General features: G+C 39.2%; 1 protein-coding gene across 1 annotated transcript in view; it reads right to left on the bottom strand.

The window, feature by feature from the left end:
• Positions 1–18,428, bottom strand: part of LOC124377358 (NACHT, LRR and PYD domains-containing protein 12-like) — a 578,147-nt gene that overhangs the window by 187,831 nt on the left and 371,888 nt on the right. Inside the window, 11 exon segments of the mRNA XM_046836794.1 lie at positions 244–417; positions 837–1,010; positions 4,927–5,100; positions 10,305–10,478; positions 10,844–11,038; positions 11,427–11,479; positions 11,591–12,533; positions 12,535–13,278; positions 13,506–13,559; positions 14,967–15,083; positions 15,681–15,801. Coding sequence (XP_046692750.1) covers positions 244–417; positions 837–1,010; positions 4,927–5,100; positions 10,305–10,478; positions 10,844–11,038; positions 11,427–11,479; positions 11,591–12,533; positions 12,535–13,278; positions 13,506–13,559; positions 14,967–15,083; positions 15,681–15,733 — 2,855 coding nt within the window. The 5' untranslated portion in view covers positions 15,734–15,801.

Consider the following 18,428-nt stretch of genomic DNA (forward strand, 5'->3'; position numbering starts at 1 on the left):
CCGTACCTGTATAGGTGTGTGTGTGTGTATGTGAGAGAGAGAGAGAGAGTGAGAGAGTGTGTGTGTGTGGTCAATCAACACTAATTTAAACTAACAAACAAAACTACAAAACTAAAAAATAAAACTATAAACTTCCTCCTCAGAACATTGATGCTGAACCTAAAAGCTCCGCTTCATTCTCACTATTAGAGAATGTGTGTTAGTGAGGAGCAGGTCATGTTGATGATGTCATGATGATCTTACCACAGTTTCTCCAGTTTACAGTGAGAATTCTCCAGTACAGCAGAGAGAAACTTCACTCCGGAGTCTCCTACTTTATTCCCATCCAGATCCAGATCTCTCAGGTGTGAGGGGTTTGATCTCAGAGCTGAAGCGAGAGCAGCACAGCCTTCATCTGATACTCCACAATTATACAACCTGCAGATACACAATAACACACACTTCACTCTCTTAGTTTCTACACATTACACATTCTGTGTGATTTAAAATGAGTGGAATGGATGGATGTGGATGATAGCAGAAATATAAACAATAGATTGTGTAAATTAGAGAATTCAGATAAATAAACTGAATATTGAAACAGTTTATTAGGTGACAAGAACAAGTCTGTTTCTTTTATGCAGGTGTGTGAGAGAGACAGAGAATGTGTGTGTGTGTGTGTGGTCAATCAACACTAATTTAAACTAACAAACAAAACTACAAAACTAAAAAATAAAACTATAAACTTCCTCCTCAGAACATTGATGCTGAACCTAAAAGCTCTGCTTCATTCTCACTATTAGAGAATGTGTGTTAGTGAGGAGCAGGTCATGTTGATGATGTCATGATGATCTTACCACAGTTTCTCCAGTTTACAGTGAGAATTCTCCAGTACAGCAGAGAGAAACTTCACTCCGGAGTCTCCTACTTTATTCCCATCCAGATCCAGATCTCTCAGGTGTGAGGGGTTTGATCTCAGAGCTGAAGCGAGAGCAGCACAGCCTTCATCTGATACTCCACAATTATACAACCTGCAGATACACAATAACACACACTTCACTCTCTTAGTTTCTACACATTACACATCCTTTATGTGTGGTGTGGATGGATGGATGGATGGATGGATGGATAAATATAAACACACACTGACACACACTTCACTCTCTCAGTTTCTACACATTACACATTCTGTGTGATTTAAAATGAGTGGAATGGATGGATGTGTGGATGGATGGATGGATGGATGGATGTGTGGATGATAGCAGAAATATAAACAATAGATTGTGTAAATTAGAGAATTCAGATAAATAAACTGAATATTGAAACAGTTTATTAGGTGACAAGAACAAGTCTGTTTCTTTTATGCAGGGTGTGTGAGAGAGACAGAGAATGTGTGTGTGTGTGTGTGTGTGTGTGTGTGTGTGTGTGTGTGTGAGGGACCCAGTGAAGCCGATCCCAAAAAAAGGTCTACGAGCATTGCTTGTAATCTGGAAAGCAGACTGGAAGGAGGGTCTACACATACCAATCTGTGCCACAATGTTAAAGCAGCCAAATTGTTTATTATTAAAAAACACGTCCTCTAAAGGAACATTGTGAATGAATCCACTTCCATTTTTTTAACCTGCCCTCTATTTTTTCAACCAGCCCAAACCAGTTCTTTTCTTGTGTGACAGCATCTCCAATAAACACTCCTACATATTTAAGACCTCCTTTTTTCCAAGTTAACTTACCAGGTAGTAACGGTGGCCCTTCTGCCATTTTCCAACAATTAAGGCATCACTCTTATTCCAATTTATTTTAGCAGCAGATACATTTCCAAACTCTTGAATGATTTTTAATCGAGTATTTATATCATTCTGCCCATTGACCATCATCATTCCATCAGCAGCATAAGCTGATCTCTGATGTTGCAGATTAACATTAGGTAACATGGGCCTTCTATATTAGACCATCATTTGTTTAATAATGGTTCAATTGCTAAGGAGTTAATTGTTCCAGAGAGTCACAACCTTGTCTGATGCCCCTGTTAACACTAAAAAGGCTAAAACCACCATTGATTTTTAGCATACTTTCAATGTCCTTATATAACACTTTTCCTCCAATAAAACCTGGGCCAAAACTAAGAACATCAAGTGTGTTCCAAAGATATTGGTGCTCAACCCTATCAAAAGCTTTTTCCTGATCAATTGAAATTAATGCCCAATAGGCCAGCAACCTCTATTACAGCTCCAACAAGAAAAATGTTCTCAGAAACAGACTTATCAGGCAAACAATACGTCTGGTCAGGATGTATGATGTCCCCAATCACTTCCCTTAATCTTTTTGCCAGAGTTTTGCAAAAGATTTTGCAAAAGATCGGCGCACAACAGGTTTACTGGTCTTAATTTCCTGAAGGTCACCTTTCTTGGGTAGGAGAGTAAATCACAGCTCTCCTACAGCTCACTGGTAAAAACCCCTCAGCTATGCTCTCATTAAGAACATACAAGAGATCCTCACCCAACACCTCCCAATAGGCTTTATAAAACTCAATTGGGAGCCCATCAAGTCCTGGAGCTTTTCCACTCTCCATAATCAGCAATGCCTTCCATAGCTCTTGTGCACACAAAGGTTTCTCTAGTGCCTCATTTAACTTTTTTGGAAGCTTCGGTAAACCTTGATAAAAACTGGCAGACATTTCCTCATCATCTTTATATTCACTCCCATACAGATCCTTATAGAACCTTCCAGCCCTTTGTCTTATTTCAGACAGAACTGTAAGCTCCTGCCCATTCTCTGATCACAGTGAGGGAATGTATCTTTTCTGGCCATTCTTTCTTTCCAAAAGAAAAAAGAATTTGGATGGGGCATCCATTTGTGTTCAGTTTTGGTAGCATGACCTGACCAATGCACCTTTTGCCTTCACGCCTAACAGGTCTGCAAGAAACATCCTTTTGGACTTGAGAACATCAACACTATTTTGTTCTCCAGTAGACTCCAAAATTGTTCGTTCTTTTTTTGTGTAATATTTTTAGAGACCTTGAAAGTATACTTGACATAATAACTTAATTTCAACTTTTCCAACAATCCCACCATTGTTTTACATTTATAAAAATCTTTTTCTTTGATTTCAATTCCTTCAAAAAGAAAAAAAGAAAAACCTATTTAAACTTTGCATTACTCAACAAAGAAACATTAAAATGCCAATAGGAACTCTTTACCAACTTTACAAATAACAATAGCATGATCAGAAACCCCAGAAGGACTAATTACACAGCTCTGCACAATATTAAAATGATAAACAATCATTTTAATATCGTTTAAAACAGTTTAGTCAATCTAATCTAGCCAAAGAAATAACATTCTCTCGAGTGTGCAACCATGAATATTGTTTATCATTGTTGTTTAAACATCTCCATATATCACACAGTTTATGGGTTTCAGTCAAAGTGCACATGGCACAGCTGGAAGCTACATGGGGCTCAGCGTGATTCCCATCTAATACACAATTCTCAGTACAATTAAAATCACCACCTAAAAACACATTCATCTAAATTACAACTCTGCAAATTTCCATTAAGATCATGAAGAACACAAACTCTCTCATTAGCATTATTAGGAGCATATACATTAATAAACCCACATTACATTTTTCAAACTGTGCACGTACAAAAATTAGTCTACCAGCAATTTCTTGCTTCACCTCAGAAGAGACAGGAGTGAAATGTGCAGCAAAAAGCACAGCTACCCCTCCTCTAGAAGAGCTGATGTGAGAGCACACCACCACCCCTTCCCATTCTTTCCTCTAATTCATTTCATTTAAAACATCACTGTGCGTCTCCTGAATAAACATCACATCAATTCTCTTCTGTCTTCATAATTCAAATAACAATGCCCTTTTATAAGCATCTCGTGCAGCATTCATATTATGAGAGCCTTTTCTCATCACACTCATAAAGAAGAATGAGAGAAGGATCACACACAAGACAAATTTCAATATCAGAATCAGTGTAAAGGCAGAGAAAACTACATTGTTTCAAACCCATCCGCTGCCTGAAGTTCTGATCTTCATTTAGCAGGAATTTTCCTTCATCTATATATTTCCTGAACAGTGAACTTTTCTTCACCCTCACTTCTCATTAACATCCCAACAGAATCAACAAACATTTTGCGATTAGGAAAATAATCTGTAACCTGCACATTTTTCATCTTTTTTGAACTTTGTAAAAAAGATTTGACTTTATCAAAAGAATAGTCACTACATGTCTTCCTTCTGCTCTTATTGTCCACAAACACACTTATAGTCCTTTTTTTTTTTAAGGACCATAAAGACTAAAAGAGGTCTAAAAGAGACTACATGTTTAAGTAAAGGGGATTTACAGCCTAGCGGAACTTTTCTCATTTGTGAAATTTTTTTTCCATATATAGACAATTCTGTTATCAACAATTCATCTTTTATAAATGGGGGAACATTACACAAAATTATCTTTTTTGCCAGTGGAACTGAGGGAATTACTGGAGTAAACGTCTCCTGAATAACAACTCCATTTTCACCACCCTGTTTACTTTCTCAATGTTCTCTAAAAAAAATCTCCACAGCGCTGTTCATTCCAGAGGCTGACATTATACTGTCATGTCCAACAATCTGTCCGAGCTCTAAACTGCAGTCTTCAACTGAGCAATTCATTACTGTGTGTGTGTGAGTGAGAGAGCGATAGAGAGAGAGAGAGAGAGAGAGAGAGAGAGAGAGAGAGAGAGAGAGTGTGTGTGTGTGTGTGTGTGTGTGTGTGTGTGTGTGTGAGTGTGTGGGTCAATCAACAATAATTTAACAAACAAAACTAAAAATATAAAAACATAAACTTCCTCCTCAGAACATTGATGCTGAACCTAAAAGCTTTGCTTCAGTCTCACTATTAGAGAATGTGTGTTACTGAGGAGCAGGTCATGTGACTCTCAGAGAGATGATCTTACCTCAGTATCTCCAGTTTACAGTGAGGATTCTCCAGTACAGCAGAGAGACACTTCACTCCTGAGTCTCCTACTTTATTCCCAGACAGATTCAGATCTCTCAGGTGTGAGGGGTTTGATCTCAGAGCTGAAGCGAGAGCAGCACAGCCTTCATCTGATACTCCACAATCACACAACCTGCAGATACACAATGACACACATTTCACTCTCTCAGTTTCTCAGTTACTCTGTGGGTTTTGAAATGAGTGAGTGGTATGGATGGATGGATGGATGGATGATAGAAGAAATATAAACAATATATTGTGTAAATGAGAGAATTCAGATAAATAAACTGAATATTGAAACGGTTTATTCAGTGACAAGAACAAGTCTGTTTCTTTTATGCAGTGTGTGTGTGTGTGTGTGTGTGTGTGTGTTTTAGAGTGAGTGAGAGAGAAAGAGGGTATGTGAGTGTGTGTATGTGTGTGTGTGCGAGTGTGTGCAAATGTGTGCGAGTGTGTGCGTGTGTGTGTGTGTGTGTGTGAGAGAGAGAGAGTGTGAATGTGAGAGTTTTTTAATGTGTGCCTTTGTCACATCCCACCACTGCTGTAGGGAGATAAAAGCTCCTTTTTACGTTTAAAACAATTTCATAAAAAAATAAAAGACTGTAAAATTAGCATTCTCTTAAAGTGTGGTGTTAAAACACCAGTAGCTGCTCTTAGGTTTAATATTATTTTTACTGATGGTGTACTGAACCATACAGTGATCTGAGATGCCTACTGGAAAAATAAAACACTTTGTAAAAAAAAAAAAAAAAAAAAGTGTCATCTGATGCTTAAAACAACAAAAGTGATCTAATCTCACCAGGGAGAGCGTGTTATCTATGGAGTGAGCCCACATGTACTGTCTCTGTTTCTTTCTTTATTCCACACTTGGTGAAAAGCTTCAGTAGTCTGATGAGTAACACAGGTCAAGAAGGGAATAAATTCTCTAATAATCTTGTGTCATCCTCTCAAAGATGGGGGTTTGTCATTGATCCAGGTTAATTATTAAATTATTTTTCCAGCAGCAAAGGCAAGAATATCAAATAAACGCTTATTAAATTTGTTCCGCAGGTGTCTGACTGGGAGACTCAAAATCAAAGACAACGAGTCCATCTGTAGCTCGAAGCCAAACATACGGCTCATAAAAACAACAACTTCTGACCAATAAGTTCTAATTACAGGACAATTCCATAATAAGTGGGCGTGGTCTCCCATTTTCACCTTACATTTAACACATAATGGTGAATTATTTGAGTCAAACTTGCTTCTAAGAAGTGGTGTAATATGCAATCTCTGCACAATCCTGAGCTGAATAGCTTTGGCCCTATTTATTCTTTAATAAATAAAACAAATACTTATTAGGTTAATTGCCATGTTCATACAATCTTTGCTTTGAAAATACTATTTTAGTGTTAGCCTGCTGCGATAACGAGTCTAAGGAGGCACGTCTGACACTCAGTCTATCCACATTAACAGAAGAAGGATCATTTACATTACATCATTGGTAGCCGTTTGGAGTTCTAATTCCAGGCCTTCCTGCTTCTTTGTTTGTTTCTGGGTTTTTTTGTAATAGAATAGGATATAGCCAATCCTCTGATGTAGCTTTACAAGTCTCCCACAACATGGACGAATCATCAAATGACCTGTATTAACTGACCAAAAGAATCTTGAATTCAGAACTAAGATGTGAAATAAATGTACTATCTTTAAGCAATAACGTGTTGAATCTCCAGCGCTTAGTAGATTTTGAAGGTCTTCCCACCTCCAGTATTACCATAGAATGATCAGAAACAACAGTATTACTTACAGTACAACTGAAGATATGTTGCAAAATTGCATGAGGAACAAAAAAAGAATCAATCCTAGAATACGACTTATGAGGAGGGGAGTAAAATGTAAATTCTGTGTGCAGTGGGTTAAGAGTACGCCACTACACGCAGTGTAGCCCAACTCTTCACACAAAGCAGATAAAGTTTTAGATTGCTTAGAGGGAGGGCAATTCTTAGAAGGGCGTCTATCCAATAAAGGATTTAATAAACAGTTAAAATCCCCCTCTATAATCACTGTGCCGGATGCAATGTCCAACAGATCCGAAAAAGCATTAGTAAGAAACTCAGAAGCAAAACCCGGTGGGAGATACACATTCAAAAGGGTCTCCACTTCATTGAACAACCCCCTAACAACAACATAACAGCCTCACTTATCCTTAACACTATTCAAGATCTTAAAATGTACATTTCTATTAACAAGGATAGCGACCCCCCTACTGCTAGTTGTAAAGGAGAAGTAATATATTTGGCCATTCCACTTACACTGGAGATCAAAATTTGAGAACATTTTATAAACAATTGAACAATTCTGAAATAATGTCATCTTCACTGCTCAACAGTTGAAGGAGTTTTTGTCCTGTCTATACCATGCTACCAGAACACCTTTTCCACAAATTAACTAAGGCATTTAAAAAAAAAACATTATTTTGCAGAAAACACACTGATCAAAATTAGAGAAAAACAATGACTGTAGCATGGAAAAAAATTAGAACAAAATTTTCTGAAGGTTACAACAGTCAGCAATTAGTAGGAAGTGTACAGGCCTCTGCTCTGAATGACTTCAGCACATCTGCGGCCACAGGACAGCACTAGTCTCTCACACTGCTCTGGTGTGATTTTGGTCCACTCTTCTTTCAGTCTCCTCCACAGTTCGGTGACTGTAGTGGGTTTCTTGGCCATAACTTTGTCGCCAAGGATTTTCCAGAGGCTCTCTATTGGGTTGAGATCAGGACTCTGGGCAGGCCATGTCATTATTTCAATGTTTCCAGTTTCCAGGAACTGCTTTACCCGTTTTGCTGTGTGACATGGAGCATTGTCCTGCATGAACACTGCGGGCTGATTGAGTGATGAACGCATGGAAGGAACCATATGTTGTTGAAGAAGGTTCTGATAAACATTTGCATTCACTCTGCCATGTAGCTGTATAAGAGGCCCAACTCCTGCTGCAGAAAACATGCCCCAAACCATCACACTTCCTTCTTCACTTTTCACTGACTTCTTTACACACTTTGGGTTCAGTCTTTCTCCAGTTTGTCACCGAAAATAATGTTTCCCATCGGACCCAAATAAATTAAACTTGCTTTCATCACTAAAGTGAACTTTGGACCAGTTCTCCTCTGTCCACACAACATGCTCTGTAACAAAGCTCAGTCTAGCCTTTTAATTCTTTCTGCTAATGAGAGGTTTGGTCACTGCAGAGTGGGCTTTCAGTCCAAATGCTCTTAAACGTCGAGACAGATCCTTACTCTGTTCAGCGCTGAACTGGTGAGCAATTCCAGCTGCACTGTGGAAATGATTGCCCATTGAGATCCTCCGCAGTATTCTGTCCTCTCTTGTATTTGTCTTCCGTGGACGACCAGCCTTCTTGGCGGACTTGAATGAGTTTGTGAAGTTGTAAAGATTCAATATTCTTGAAATCACCGATTTGGAACGACCAACTTGTCTTGCTATGGCTGATAGGGTCATCCCTTTGGCCTTCATCTGGACAACCTGCTGCCGGAGGCTTTCAGTCACTTTAGGACGGCTCACCATCTTGCAGAGTCAGTGAAACTGGAAGTTAGGCTGCCAGTTAAATAGGGGTTTACAGATAATCAAGGAAATTAGCACCAGGTGCCAGATTAAACACCAATAACTGGGAGGTATCTGAAAGTGTTCTCTCATTTTGATCAGTGTGTTTTCTGCAAAATAATGTTTTTTTGAAAATGCTTTAGTTATTTTGTGGAAAAGGTGCTCTGGTAGCATGGTATAGACAGGACAAAAACACCTTTAACTGTTGAGCAGTGAAGATGACATTATTTCAGAATTGTTCAATTGTTTATAAATTGTTCTCTAATTTTGATCTCCAGTTTATGTTCAAAATTAGAGCACCCCCTGTTATTCAGATGGGTCTCTTGCAACAGGGCCAAATCAACCCGCTCTTTACTTATTCAATCGAAGACCTTCTGGATTTTTACTTTACCATGCAAACCCCTTACATTCCATGTAGAAACTCTTACATTTCTATTAACCCTCTATACACGGTATATTCTGATGCAATGAGGGCACAAAGAAGCGACTGAAAATAAACTGAAGCCTTCCATTCATACAATCTTCTGCAAAAAGGGAAAAGGGAGCATATTCCCTTTTCATGAAGGGAATTCAAGTCCCGAAGAACCATCCTTTCTGTTCAGAAAATCCAGAACAGAACACTTTCAAACACAGAAGAAAACAAGCATCCCAACATCGTCCACACCGCTCAGCCACCACTTATATTTTTCAGTCTGTTTAGTGTTCTTCACTTATTACTTACAGTCTCTTATTCAGCGCTAATCTGGGCACCACAAGGCGTAGTTTATACAACACCCCCAGTTAAGAATCAGACACGGAGTTGAGTGGAGGAGAACGGTCATTTGCAGCAGGTCGTACATGCTGCTCCTTCTGAGTAATAACCTTTAAGACCGCTGCAGGTGTGCACAGAACCTTGGTGGTGTTCCCAATGGTTACTCGCAGCTTAGCTGGGTAGAACATTGCATGGCGAGCTCCAATCTCCTGCAAGCGATGTTTAGCCGAATCAAATTCCCTGCGCTTACGGAGCACAGCGGCGGAGAAATCTTGATAGAAAGACACCTTACTGTTCTCAAACCGCAGATTTCCATCCATAAACAACTTTTTACTTGCATCCTCTGTTTGTCTCTGAAGTTTCACTCACACTCCTTTACACTCACACACACACACACTCACTCCTCTACACCTGCCCCGCACACACACACACACTCCTCTACACTCACACAGACACACTTCTTTACACTCACACAGACACACATGCGTGCACAGGCATGCTGGTCCACAAACACACACGAGATTGTTCCTAGATGTATAAAGGAAGAATTTGCAAGAAATCTGCGGAAAAAAAAGCAGAAAAACTGGCAACACGCCAACCGCTCTCGTTCTCTAAACACCATGCTCACCCTTCCCCTGCGCAGAGAGAGAGAGAAAGAGTGAGTGTGTGTGTGTGTGTGGTGTGTGTATGTATATGTGTTTGTGTGTGTGTGTGTTTGTGTGAGTGAGTGAGTGAGTGAGTGAGTGAGAGTAAGAGAGAAAACAGGACATGTGTATGTAGTTTGTGTTACTGAAAGTGAACTCTAACAGTGTCACAGTCATTTCAGACACATTGCAGTGGTTTTAAGACACGTTTTGTGCTGCAGCTTCACACATACGTACATCAGACCCAAAGCCTCTGTGACAAATCATCCTCCTCAGAACATTGATGCTGAACCTACTCAGTGTTACTGAGGAGCAGGTCATGTGACTCTCAGAGAGATGATCTTACCTCAGTATCTCCAGTTTACAGTGAGGATTCTCCAGTACAGCAGAGAGAAACTTCACTCCTGAGTCTCCTACTTTATTCCAAGACAGATCCAGATCTCTCAGGTGTGAGGGGTTTGATCTCAGAGCTGAAGCGAGAGCAGCACAGCCTTCATCTGACACTCCACAACCACCCAACCTGCAGATACACAATGACACACATTTCACTCTCTCAGTTTCTACACATTACACATCCTGTGCATTCTCCCTTGTTCCTGCAGTGTTGGTGTGAGAACCTTCATCGTTCTGCATCGTTCTAACCCTAACCCTTTCTGTTCAAAGTCATGAATCAGGTTCTTTCTCTCTGTTTAACTGGAGTTTTATTCACACATGGATCTAATTCTCAGTGCATTAATGATTAGTGGAAGTGAGAAGTTTCATTACTGATAGATTTGTTCTGGATGTTGTACTGCTACAGCAAATTTCACCTGAAAACAACACTGTATACAACAATTCACTGCAGCTTTTAGTGACTTCTTGTGTCTCTCAGAGAGATGATCTTACCTCAGACCTTTCACTTTACACTCAGGATTCTCCAGTAGAGCAGAGAGACGCTTCACTCCTGAGTCTTCCAGTTTATTCCAGGACAGATCCAGTGTATTGACAGTCAGATGCAGTTCTCTCAGACTGGAGGTTTCTGAGTTGAGCACTGAGGTCAGAGCTTCTCCACTTCTCCCTAAAATGTCACTGCATCTGATACTGAAGGAAATAAAAGATAATAAACAGAAATGCAGAAGATCAAACAAGTTCTCAAAGCTTCACTGCAGCGTCTCCCTTTCAACATCACACACATCAGTTGAACACAATGATTAAATGGTGGAATAATAATAATGGACAGTCGGAGATGTTCATATTTGGCTTGGCGAGAGTTTCAGCTGAGGAACATCACACACACGTTGTATAAACATGGAGGATGAGATCCGGGAATCCAAATAGAAAAGTAAGAGAGTCCGATCTAAAAGGTTTCTAAGAGGAGAAAGGAAAAAGTCTAAAGAGTCCTGCAGAGTTCGATTCATCTGAACAGCTCAGACCTTTGATTTGTTCTCAACACTGGAACAGTAGAAATATTTCATTCAGCTTCACTTACATTGCTTTTCTGGATGCTGCAATCACAGGCATCACTCTCACAAGAATCTTATCTCTGATCTTATCTGGAGTGATGTATTTATTCAGGTCAAATTCCTCCAGATCCTGTGCTGATGTCAGTAACACAAACACCAGAGCAGACCACTGTGAAGGAGAAAGTTCACTTTGTGCTCCAGATTTCAGATACTGCTGGATTTCCTCCACTAGAGAATCATCACCCAGTTCATTCAGACAGTGGAACAGATTGATGGATTTCTCTGTAGAAAGATCTTCACTGATCTTCTTCTTGATGTACTGAACTGTTTCCTCTTTGTTATGGGAGCTACTTCCTGTCTGTGTTATAAAGGAATGTAGAAGTTTCTGATTGGACTCGAGTGAGAGACCCAGAAGAAAGCGGAGGAAAAGATCCAGATGTCCAGTCTGACTTTTTAAAGACTGATCTACAGCACTCCTGTGAACATCTGAAAGTGTCCTACAGTCCTGATTCTGTTTAAGAACATCCAATAGTATCCTCCAGACCTGATTCCATTTAAGAACTTTTCTCTGCTCTTTCATGAAGTTCAGGTGCACATACAGAGCTGCGAGATGTTCCTGAATGCTCAGATGAACAAAGCAGTACACTTTACTCTGGTGAAGCCCAAACTCCTCTCTAAAGATCTGCGTACACACACCTGAATACACTGCTGCTTCTGTCATATCAATGTCACACTCTCTCAGGTCTTCCTCATAGAAGATCAGGTTTTGTTTCTCCAGCTGCTGGAAAGCCAGTTTCCCCAGTTTGAGAAGCATTTCTTCATCGCTCTCCTGCTTCTGTAGGTACTTCTCTCTTATGATGTTGGTCTGAATGATGAGGAAGTGTGTGTACATTTGAGTCAGAGTCTTGGGGATCTCTCCACTCTCTGCTTCACCCAACATTCTCTCTAGAACAGCAGCTGAAATCCAGCAGAACACTGGGATGTGGCACATGATGTAGAGGCTTCTTAATGACTTCAGGTGTGTGATGATCTTATTGGCCAGGTTCTGATCACTGATCCTCTTCCTGAAGTACTCCTCCTTCTGAGGGTCATTGAACCCTCGTACCTCTGTGACTCGATGGACACACTCAGAGGATTTGATCAGCTGCTGCTGGTCTGGAGGTGATCCAGATGAGAGCAGAGGGAAGCAGGTTCCCTTTGATCAGGTTTATCAGCAGCACATGCACTGGTGCTGATTCAGTTACATCACACACTCTCACTGTCTTCTGGAAATCCAGAGGAAAACGACACTCATCCAAACCATCAAAAATGAACAAAACCTTCTCCAACCTGGAAATGTCTATTTCTTTCATCTCCTTAAAAAACACATGAAGGAGCTCCACCAGACTCAGTTTCTGCTCCTTCATCAAATTCAGCTCTCTGAAAGGAAGTGGGAATATGAGGTGGACGTCCTGATTTGTTTTCCCCTCAGCCCAGTCCAGAACAAACTTCTGCACAGAGACTGTTTTTCCAATTCCAGCTACTCCCTTTGTCAGAACGTTCCTGATGGTTTCTTCATCTTGTTCAGATAAGAGCTTTTTCAGAATTCTCCTGGTGGCTTTGTCTTGTTCAGATAGGGGTTTAAAGATGTCACTGCATTTGATTGGTGTGTCCTCAGTTGGGTTCCTCCTGGATGCTGCCTCGATCTGTTTCACCTCATGTTCTTTATTGACGTCTCCACTGTCTCCCTCTGTGATGTAGAGCTCTGTGTAGATCTCATTCAGGAGTGTTCGGTTTTCCTGCTTTAGCATCAATCCATTCAAACACTGACACTTCTTCATCAGATTGAACTTGAACTTCTTCTGGAATTCATCTGCAGCAGTGGATTCTGGGTCGTGTCTGTGACAGGGTGAAGTAGGAAGACATGGTGAGACATGGGTTCCAATGTTTAGAGTAGAAGTTCACATTTTTCCTGCTAGATAGATCTTTATGATGTTCTTACTGTGGATTTACTTTATTCTACTGGAGGTTTTCTATCATCTAATCACTCTGTAGTTACTAACAGCAGAGAGCTTTAGAATAGCAGTGTGTCAGTGTCACAGTCATGGTGTTGGTTTTGATCGTACCCTGTAGCTGTGATGATGTTCTTCTCTCTTCTGTCTCCTGCCTTCTGTAGAACACTGGGAACAAAAACAACAAGTGTTAAAGATCTCAACGTTCCTCAGTTTAATACTGGAGTCTAAACCTGAACACAAATTGTACTACAATAATTGTAGTGAGAGCAGGAACACTTGGAGAACACAGAGCTGAATACAACTCCAACATTGTGCACCTGGAGAATTAAATGTGCTCCTGTTTTCATTTCACACTTTTTCCTACTTTTCTATTCTTCCTACACAAACCTCCAAAAGTATTGGAACAGGAAGTCCAGTTCTTTGGGTTTTTGCTCGACACGGAAGACATTTGGATTTGAGAGTAAACGATGAAAATGAAACAATAGATCAGAATTCCAGCTTTCAGTTCCTGATCTTTACATCTAGATGTGTTACATCACTTAGAACACTGCACCGAACCTTTCAGGAAATGAAAGCTGAAATTCTGATCTCTCGTCTCACATGGTTTTGGGAAGTGGGAGTTTAGGTTGAGGAAAATGCTGATTTTCATCCTAAATCAATTCTGTTTTCTCTCTTTGTAGTTTACTGTAGAAAATTATAGAAATGTGTATTTGTGGTGTCCCTCACATGTCCCTTTGTTCACAGCTGTTCCTCTGTGTTGTTTCCACTTCCTGACTATTATAGAAAAGGCATCAGACACCATTTCATTGTCTCTAAAATCAGGAAAGAAGATACAGTGGAATAGGGATTTTCCTGACTCGGGTCAGTATCGTCTTTTGAAGCCTGTATGGAGACACATCTCATATTGTGTCTTTAGTTATTGTCTCATGCCGACTCTTTACTGTTTAACTGCATGGTTCATTTTTATAAAGACACCATTTTACTTACAATCAACAAAACTTGGTATTTTTTCTCAAGTTTAAAAATAGCTGATAGAGAGATTTATTTAGTGCACACTTGTGGAGGTGGGGAAGTTTTTGAGCGCTGGTGTGTGACTGGAGGGTGGAGGAAGAGGAATTGAGTGGTGAAGAGAAAGAGGAACTGAGTGGTGAGGATCCTGTGTTTAGTGTCATTAATGAGTGCTGTACGGCAGTGTGCAGTTTGTGCCTTAAACTATAAAAAGAGCAGATACAAGAGATTTGAAACAGAGACAGCTGAACGTCCAAAGACATTGTGTGTGTCTTACTCCACATTTATTCTGAAGAAAAAAAAAAAAACCTGAATGCAACAAAATTAAGGTGTTTTGTTGTTTATATTAGCGTTTTTTTTTTTTCTTCTTAAGGATTTAAGACATTACGTGTAATTGATTGTGACTTTAATAAATATTTACACTTTTACATCTAAAGGATTTACTGAAAGTATTGTAGAATCACCAAAGACCAAGTAACTATAATATAAATCTAAACAGCTGCTAATGACGGTGTAGTGCAGCCATTAACTGTGACTTTAACTAGGAGAATTATGGGATGTTACCTGTGTCCAGGTGAGGAGATTCCAGTGCTTAATACCAAAGTTTCATCCATAGACCGATCACTCTTCATGGAGACACAGCTGGGCACTGGTGAGTGTGATTTCTCTCTCTGTAGTTTACTGTAGAAAAATTTAAAAAATGGCCATGAGACAGAATTTCATTCATCAGGATACAAAATCCAGTGCATTGAAAAAGTCCCTATGCAGTGGTGGTGTAGAGCAGGAAGTGGAGCACGGGTTTAAAACTGGTGATAAAAACACAGATTTAGTTTGGATAAGATTATATTTGATAGTATGTAGTTGATGTAGAAAACAGTTCCAGCCCACTGTAACTGCTCCTGCTGGATTGGAGTTAAACAGCACTTATTGATTTGGTTCCTGTAACTGAGGTGATGTTCTAAAGCTTTTCTGTGATTGTGCTGAAAAGGAGCTGAACTGAGGTCAGTAATGAGAATCTCCAGTGCTGCTTAAACACTCATTTATAACACATATTATAAGGATTATCCATGTTGTTTGTGTCTTATAGCTTTAATTAGTCAATGAGTTTATGGTTCTTGGTTTTGAGAGTTTCATAAATTGTGAACAATGATGTGTATTTAATTGTGTAATAAATGTATTTAGGGTGATGTTTATATATGAAATGAAGCTCTCAGAAATGTCTCCAGATTTGCAGATATGAACAGTTCATTAGTAAAACACTAGAACATGGCAGGTTACCAGTCTTTTGAGGGTGAGGTCACATGATCTGTCCCCTGATCAGGAATCTCCATTTTTCAATGCTCGTGTACACGCAGAGTCCTGAAGACGCCGATCTCTTCTGCTGGAATCAATCACAGTCCTAGAAAACACAAAAACAACATGCAGTTAAAACTGGGGGAAAATCTTTCTAAAAGCAGCTGATCCTCATGAATTACTGATTCTCACATATTTTTCTATCAACTTTATTCCTCATCTAAACACAGACTGACAGGAGGTGTGCAATAAACACAACACCAATAAACACTGTTCAATTTTTTATTTCTATGTATAAAAAGTGATTAAAGTCTTCTGTATTTCTATATTTTCCACAAACAGTCCATTAAAGTTTATTAGAAGTGAAATCCATAGACATATAAGACACAGGCGAGAGTTCCCTGTACACAAATACAACTACACAACATATATAACAACATAACAATAATAGAGTGATAATAACAATAACTGTACAAACAATTAGTGATAATAGATGAATGAGATATATTATATAATCTTTAATTTATTATTGTACTCATTTATTATTGTACAATTATTTACTTTCATTTTTTGTCTGTATTATAATTGATAGTACATACTATTAGCATTTTATTTAATATTACATTATAATGCATTATTATTATTAATGTTATTGATATTGTTAATAAACAATTTGCAATAATCAATATATTAGTTATTTATATAGTTATACTGCATTATTTTATTCCTTTCTACTTAATACTGGAATACAAATAGATTTGATGCACTGTTATTGTACCATAATCAAATCCATGTATTTCCATAAATAATCCAGCAGTTCTCTTTGTTCTTCACTGTTTTGGAGAATAAATCTGTAAATAACTGCATCATTTTAGTGCTATAAAAATACAGAAATAAGGCTGCCAGTGGGATTCGTATTATTTTGGGTTTGTTCCATTTTCTCAATGATGGTTATTTAATTATAGTTTAACTATCGAGATTATATATTAATATATACACACAATATATTCCATACCCACTGTGTATTTTATATTATAGATAAGATAAGACAAGACAAGACAAGACAAGACAAGACAAGACAAGACAAGACAAGACAAGACAAGATAAGATAAGATAAGATAAGATAAGATAAGATAAGATAAGATAAGATAAACCTTTATTCGTCCCACAGTGGGGAAATTTCTATGTTACAGCAGCAAGACAAAAAAATAAAAATAGATGCAAATATATAAAAAAGAATATACAAAAAAAATAAAAACAGAGAAATAAAAACAAATAATAATAATAACAAACAAAGAAATAAAAATAAATGCAAATATATAAAAAAAGAATATACACATACTATAATAACAGTATATACACAGTACAATGTATAAATACAAATGGGGGAGAAAAAAAAAGTATGCATTTCAGGTAATATTTCAAGGTGGTATTGCACGTAATATTGTACCTGATTCATGTAATATTGCACACAAAGTTATTGCACAGCTTAAAAAGTAATAGCAGTGTTGTATGTTGGTGACTGGTTTTACTGGGAACAGCTTTGGTTGTAAAGTCTAATAGCAGCAGGGAGAAAAGACCTTCTGTAACGCTCCTTCAGACACTTAGGATGTATCAGTGTGTCACTAAAAGAGCTGCTCAGCGATGTAACGGTTTCATACAGGGGGTGAGAGTCGTTCTGCAGCAATGATGATAGTTTTGTTACCATCCTCCTTTCTCCCACCTCCTGTACAGTGTCCAGGGAATCCCCAGGACTGAGCTGGCCTTCCTGATCAGCTTGTCTAGTCTCTTCCTGTCTGCAGTAGATATGCTGCTGCCCCAGCAGACCACTCCATAGAATATGGCTGAGGCCACCACAGAGTTAAAAAAGGTCTTCAGTAGCTGTTTTTGCACTCCAAAAGACCTTAGTCTCCTCAGCAGAAAGAGTCTGCTCTGCCCTTTCTTGTAGATTGCCTCAGTATTGTCTGTCCAGTCCAGTTTATTGTTCAGGTGAACACCCAGGTATTTGTAAGAGTCCACTCTCACATTGTCCCTTCCCTGAATGTTCAATGGTGATAGAGTTTGTTTGTGCCTACGGAAATCCACCACCAGTTCTTTCGTTTTCCCTGCAGTTATCTGGAGGCAGCTCCGTTGGCACCAGTCCACAAAGTTCTGTATAAGTCCTCTGTACTCTCTGTCATCATCATTCGTAATCAGACCGACGATGGCAGAGTCATCACGGAACTTCTGTAGGTGACAGGTTGCTGAGCTAAACATGAAGTCTGCAGTGTAGATGGTGAAGAGAAACGGGGCTAGAACCGTTCCCTGCGGGGCTCCAGTGTTGCAGACATTCATGTCAGACTCAGTCATTAAACCTCACATACTGTCGTCGGTCTGTGAGGTAGTCCAGTATCCAGGCAGACCCATGTACACCATCTTATCCCTCAGGAGCGCAGGTTGGATGGTGTTAAAAGCACTAGAGAAGTCAAAAAACATGACTCTCACAGTGCTCCCAGCCTTTTCCAGGTGTGAAATAGCCCGATTTAGGAGGAAGATGACTGTGTCTTCCCCTCCAATGCCAAGTTGGTAGGCAAACTGAAGTGGATCCATTGATGGGCTCACCAGAGGTCGGAGATGAGTGAGCACCAGCCTCTCCAATGTTTTCATCAGATATATACTATATACATACGTACAGTGGGTACGGAAAGTATTCAGACCCCCTTAAATTTTTGACTCTTTGTTATTTGCTAAAAT

The sequence above is a fragment of the Silurus meridionalis genome, chromosome 23 (genome assembly GCF_014805685.1).
Source record: "Silurus meridionalis isolate SWU-2019-XX chromosome 23, ASM1480568v1, whole genome shotgun sequence".
In the NCBI taxonomy this organism is placed as follows: Eukaryota; Metazoa; Chordata; class Actinopteri; order Siluriformes; family Siluridae; genus Silurus; species Silurus meridionalis.